At 42.1% G+C, this 6,517-nt stretch overlaps 1 protein-coding gene across 1 annotated transcript; it reads right to left on the bottom strand.

Annotated features, from left to right (window-relative positions):
• Positions 1 to 2,569: 2,569 nt before the first annotated feature.
• On the bottom strand, positions 2,570 to 4,447 carry LOC143879981 (tubulin beta-2 chain-like). Its single transcript, XM_077382721.1, has 3 exons — positions 3,890 to 4,447; positions 3,530 to 3,799; positions 2,570 to 3,434 (listed from the first exon to the last, which is right to left on the bottom strand). The coding sequence occupies exons 1-3, from the start codon at positions 4,281 to 4,283 to the stop codon at positions 2,752 to 2,754; spliced, it is 1,347 nt and encodes a 448-aa protein (XP_077238836.1). The 5' UTR covers positions 4,284 to 4,447; the 3' UTR covers positions 2,570 to 2,751.
• Positions 4,448 to 6,517: the final 2,070 nt, after the last annotated feature.

Raw genomic sequence — 6,517 nt, 5'->3', positions numbered from 1 at the left:
TGCTTGGGAAGATGGATTTTGGGGAACAGTGGAGAAGTTGGATGAAGGAATATTTGTCCAATCCCTGTTTTTCCGTGATGATTAACAGGGGCCCTAAGGATTTCTTTCAAATCTCTAGGGCCTTGGGCACGGATATCCCCTTTCTCCTTTCCTTTTCCACCTTGGTGGGTGAAACTTTTGGTCAACTATTGTCTAGCAATGATAGAGGTTGGGATTCTTTGAGGGTGTTCCACTCATGGTGACCTGGTGAAATTGGGAAAAGCAGTAGGTGACAGAGGGATCGTACCATTCGAGCCTTTATTTTCATGCTTTTCCTGGAGGTTTGGAGAAAGCATGAACAGCAATCACCTCGTTGTATCCTCCTTTGAGGTGTGAACAGCAATCACCTCTTCGTATCTTCCTTCAAAGATCGTTGCCCCATCCAATTTATTCATGGTTTGCGACTCTTTTCCCCTTAACCCCTTAAGGGCCTGTTTGGTTGCCACATGCTTGGCATCCTCAAGGATGTCCCAAGTAGAAAAATGCTTTTTTGGCAACTTTTATGTTGTTTGGTAGTCAATTTAGTACCACAATCCTTAGTGTTTACTAGACAAGATTCAAAGATAATTAATGCTTGTTTGGTGACATGGCACCCATGTTCCGTACTTATACCTTCCATGCCATCCTCCACAAAAAAAGAAAAAAATCTTGAAGTAAAATTTTGCTCTCTCTCTCTCTCTCTCTCTCTCTCTCTCTCTCTCTCTCTATATATATATATATATATATATATATATATATATATATATATATATATATATATATATATATTGGGAATGACACCCCCTTCCATTACTCTTACAAGATTGGCAACCAAACACTACTTATCACTAGTCTCCTCCCTAATGACTACTTATACCGCCAATCTACAAGTTAACTATCTGCATCCAAACGGGGCCTTAGGGGGAGAGACTCCAAACGATTGAGAGTGCAAAACTGATTATTGGACTAAAAAACAGGAATATATTTCTAATCACTATTTTTCTATGATGATTAACATGAGACCTAAAGGTTTATTTCAAATCTATAGGGTCTCCCACACTGATTCACAAACCCTGTTTCTAATCCCTGTTTTTTTTTTTTTTTGGTCGTGAGTAACATGAGACCTAAAGGTTTCTTTCAAATCCCCTTTCTCTTTTCCTTTTCACCTTGGCGGGTGAAGCTCGTAAACCTTTAGGTCTCCCCCCGTTACTCACAAGCAAAAAACAGGGTTTGTGACCTAGTTCATTCACGGTTTGTGACTCTTTTCTTATCAGCCTATCCTCCCCCCCCCCCCCCCGTGAGTAACATGATACCTAAAGGTTTCTTTCAAATCCCCTTTCTCTTTTCCTTTTCACCTTGGCGGGTGAAGCTCGTAAACCTTTAGGTCTCCCCCCGTTACTCACAAGCAAAAAACAGGGTTTGTGACCTAGTTCATTCACGGTTTGTGACTCTTTTCTTATCAGCCTATCCTCCCCCCCCCCCCGTGAGTAACATGATACCTAAAGGTTTCTTTCAAATCCCCTTTCTCTTTTCCTTTTCACCTTGGCGGGTGAAGCTCGTAAACCTTTAGGTCTCCCCCGTTAGTCACAAGCAAAAAACAGGGTTTGTGACCTAGTTCATTCACGGTTTGTGACTCTTTTCTTATCAGCCTATCCTTCCCCCCCCCCCCCCCCCCCCCCCCCCCCCTCCCTCCTTTTGACCTTTTTTTGGGCTCGGTGGAGAAAGAGAGTTTGAAGAAAACCGTCTGTCCCAACCACAGTAGATTTTTCCATATCTATGTGCATGTCTACTCAAGACAAGTTGGCATCTACATCTTTCAAAATCTCATATGACTAGTGTGTTTGTGAGGTTTTGGGCAAGCATTTTCCCTCTTCAGAGTTTCTATTTTATTGACTAGTGTTTGGGGGCAGGGTTTTCCTTTTCAGAGTTTCTATTTTATTGACTAGTGTTTGTGAGGTTTGGGCATCATCAGTATTTTTCAAATCTCATATGTAAAACTGAGAGGAAAGCTAGGTCTCCTCGTTTAAAATTATACTTTTGATTATACTGGACTCGTTTAAAATGGATTACTGGACTCGTTTAGAATTAAACTTTTGATGACAACATAGTGTGGTGTTCAAGATTTCAGGTGAAGAATAGACTTAAAATTTGCATGACACACTTCTGCAATTTTGCATGATTATACTGGACTCGTTTAAAATGGATTACTGGACTCGTTTAGAATTAAACTTTTGATGACAACATAGTGTGGTGTTCAAGATTTCAGGTGAAGAATAGACTTAAAATTTGCATGACACACTTCTGCAATTTTGCATGATTCAGTACTACAACTGAGTGATAACTGGAAAATATAGTCAGCTAATGCGTAAACCTGAATTCTAGGGATGATTGCATAGGGTCCAGACGTAGAGGCTCGGGTCTTGGTTTGATGACATAGTGTGTTCTAACCATGCCACTTCAAAATTCAAATCATGTAATAAAAAAAAACATCCAATTGATGCGACACGCATCTGATGTTCACTTATTTAGAGAGAGAGAGAGTCTTGATGACTTGCCAAATTCCTGCTACGAAGAAGATATCCTATTAAATAGTTCAAGAACTACAGCTACCATTACAAGAACTACTACTAATTGCTAAAACCACCAGAAAAAAAAAATGCAGAGGACAGTAAGTTTTCTCTATCACAGAAGCTGGCAACCGGAAGTTGCAGCGTACACCAGTCTTATAATTCATCACATCTCCCTCATGTCTTCCTCCTCCTCCTCCTCCTCATAATCCCCTTCCTCATCAGCAGTCGCATCTTGGTACTGCTGATACTCCGAAACAAGATCATTCATGTTACTCTCCGCCTCAGTAAATTCCATCTCGTCCATCCCTTCCCCAGTATACCAATGCAAGAAAGCCTTTCTCCTAAACATAGCAGTGAATTGCTCGCTCACCCTTCGGAACATCTCCTGTATCGACGTTGAATTCCCAATAAACGTCGACGCCATCTTTAAACCCGTCGGAGGGATATCACAGACAGTGGACTTCACATTGTTGGGAATCCATTCCACAAAGTAGGAAGAGTTTTTGTTCTGCACATTGATCATTTGCTCGTCAACTTCTTTCGTGCTCATTTTACCACGGAACATGGCTGAGGCTGTTAGGTAACGACCGTGTCGTGGGTCCGCGGCACACATCATGTTCTTGGAATCCCACATTTGTTGGGTGAGTTCTGGTACTGTTAGTGCTCTGTATTGCTGAGAACCTCTAGATGTTAGAGGAGCAAAACCCACCATGAAAAAGTGGAGACGAGGGAAGGGGATGAGATTGACTGCGAGCTTTCGAAGGTCGGAGTTTAGCTGTCCTGGGAACCTCAGGCAGCAAGTAACTCCAGACATTGTTGCAGAAATCAGATGGTTAAGATCCCCAACTGTAATTATACAAGAGATAAAATAGATCAGTATAGAAAGAAACCCAAAATCATCAGAAAAAAAAATACTAGGAGAGAAGGTTCAGAGGATTTACAGCTGGGTGTGGTAAGTTTCAGAGTTCTAAAGCAAATGTCGTAGAGAGCTTCGTTGTCTAGGACCATGCATTCATCTGCATTCTCGACCAGCTGATGCACAGATAGGGTTGCATTGTAAGGCTCCACGACTGTATCAGAGACCTTAGGAGAGGGGAAAACAGAGAAGGTAAGCATCATTCTATCTGGGTATTCTTCCCTGATCTTTGATATCAAAAGCGTCCCCATGCCAGACCCAGTTCCTCCTCCCAATGAATGACAAACTTGAAAACCTGCAAATCAAATAAAGAAACCCAAAACTATAAGACCCTAAAAACGAAAAGACAGCAGGAAAAAAAAACACCAACTAGAGAGTGACATACCCTGCAAGCAGTCACAGTTTTCAGCCTCTTTTCGGACGACATCAAGTACAGAATCAATCAACTCTGCGCCTTCGGTGTAATGGCCTTTAGCCCAGTTATTACCGGCGCCCGACTGACCAAAAACAAAGTTATCGGGTCGGAAGATCTGTCCATACTGACCAGATCTAACGCTGTCCATGGTACCAGGCTCGAGATCCATGAGAACGGCTCGAGGAACAAATCTCCCACAACTTGCCTCGTTGTAGTACACATTTATCCTTTCAAGCTGAAGCTCTGAATCTCCTTGATATCTCCCAGTTGCATCTATGCCGTGTTCGGCACAGACCACTTCCCAGAACTTGGCTCCGATTTGGTTGCCACATTGGCCTCCTTGGATGTGAAGAATCTCACGCATTTTCACTTGAGTTTTGGAAGAAAAAGAGGGAGTGAAAATGAGAAAGAATGTAAAAAGAGAGAAAAAGGAAAACCAGAGAGAGAGAGGACTCAGAGAGTGAGGAAATGAGGAGGAGGAGGAGGAAATGTGGGGTACTTGTAAAGGAAAACCTAACGGCTACTTTTTTGGAAAGTGAGCTGGATTTATTTGTTTAAGATTTGGTGGGGAGTGGACGGTTGAGATGAGTTTTGATCTCAAACGGATATAAGCTAACGGTCTAGAGATAAGTCATTTTGAATTTCAAATTTTTAACACAGCTGGCGATGAGGTTTGAACGGCAGAGAGAAACATCTATAGGGACAATGACCAAAATACCCTTTACACTTTCAATTTAATAATCGGATGCGCGTACTCCAAAACTACTTAGAATTTGTTCAGTTCCGAATTTTTAGGCTTTTTAGCCCCTCAAATTCAAATTGTCAGGAAAAGACGAATTTAGACTTGCGTTTGAGACCCTTTTGCCTTTTGAAATTCTCCTGTTAGGCTCTTTCCTGACAGTCACTTTGATTTGAATCTAAGATGGTTGACCGATGATCGGATGGTCCAAATGACTTGATATTTCTGAGCCTTGACCCAAGGCCTTTTTGTAAGATGGGACCTTCTAAAAAGACGTTGCTATCATCCTAACCCTCTATTGTTAGGATTCAAGATTGTTGATCTGGTGGGCCATCATGAGGTGACCCATATGGTAGTATGGTAGTAGTAGATGCCAAATTGACATCCTATCCATAAGCATAGCCCTTAAAAAATCAGTGATTGGTCACATGGTAATCAACTGGTTAATATGATCTAATCAAGGTGGAACCAACGGTAATGTGATGGACATGTGGTGACTCACCAAATCAACGGACCTGATCACATAGCACCTGAGGTGTGATTGCTACGAAAAAAGATTCTAAAACAACAAGAATTAGGGCTGCAACAGGGTCGGGTTTTTCAAAACCCTAGCCCAACCCTAGATCCCATTATCTCGGCCCTGACCCTGAGTCAGGGCCGAAAAACCTCAACCCATTGCCCGCCCTACACGGCTCAGTACTGGCCCTGGCCCGCCCTGATTGGCCTTGATTGGGCAGGACCGGCCCTAATTGACCCTAGTGCAAATACCTGTTAAGAGTGCCAAAAATAAAGCAACCACTTATCATATAGAACAAAATGATCAATAAACAGAGAAAGGGAACAAAATAAGACAATATGAATTCAACAACATGACAGGCAACAGAGACAATTAATAATAATAATCTAAAGAAACATCAATCAAAGATAATAGAAAACATTAGCAAAAGAAACATGCACAGATGGTTCAATTCTATAATAGAAAACTTAGGGTCGGACCGACTCAGGGTACCCGAGGCATTAACCCAGAACCCGACTCGACCCGAGTTAGGGTCAAAAAATGAACCCCGACTCGCCCTCAGGGTTGGAAAATCCAGCCCTGACCCTGTTCGGGCTCAGGGCTGACAGGGCCAAACTTGCACCCCTAACAAGAATGATATGAGGAGGGCACATCCATGTCAGGGTCAACCAAACAACCTGCCTATGCCCAAGTCACAAGCAATCACTTCTAATGCAAGGACACCCTTGCATAAAGAACAAGATAAGGGCCCTTGATTGGATACCGTAATTAAGTGCAACCAAATATACTTTCCCAGCTGATTTTAAATGCTTACAAAAAATACACTTCTAATGCAAGGACACTCGTCCAGCTCTTTATGCAAGGACGCCCTTCCATCTATCATTCGTCTCCCACCCTTGTTGCCCCTCTCCCACCACTGGATAAGCCAATACTTAGTGGAAAAAAGATTTCATGGCTGTCAAACATGGGCGTAGTTTCAATTTTCTGAAACAGTCACCCCTTAACATACCTGAACATTAGATTTCTTAGAACTCTAATGTACTATAAATCCCCACTTAACATGCTTAATTGGGTATTAGTAGCTGTTTAAAATAGGGGTGGCAATTGGGCTCTTAAGGGGCTTGATATGTACCTTATATTTAGACGGATTCAGGCTCACTCGAAAAAATTACAGACCAAATTCTTGCATGGCTATGCCTGGCAACAATGAAAGTTTTTCTATCAAGTGGTGGGAGAGGGAGAGGATCAACAGGCCATGGATGAGGGGAGGGTGAGAGGTAGAGGAAAAAAATCAGGGAAAAGAAAAAATTACACTCAAAATAGAGATTTTATTTTCCTTATT

This window comes from Tasmannia lanceolata, unplaced genomic scaffold (genome assembly GCF_043159265.1).
Source record: "Tasmannia lanceolata isolate RefF3 unplaced genomic scaffold, GAP_Taslan_0.1 ptg000006l, whole genome shotgun sequence".
Lineage (NCBI taxonomy): Eukaryota > Viridiplantae > Streptophyta > Magnoliopsida > Canellales > Winteraceae > Tasmannia > Tasmannia lanceolata.
This window is presented reverse-complemented; position numbering and strand designations above follow the sequence as displayed.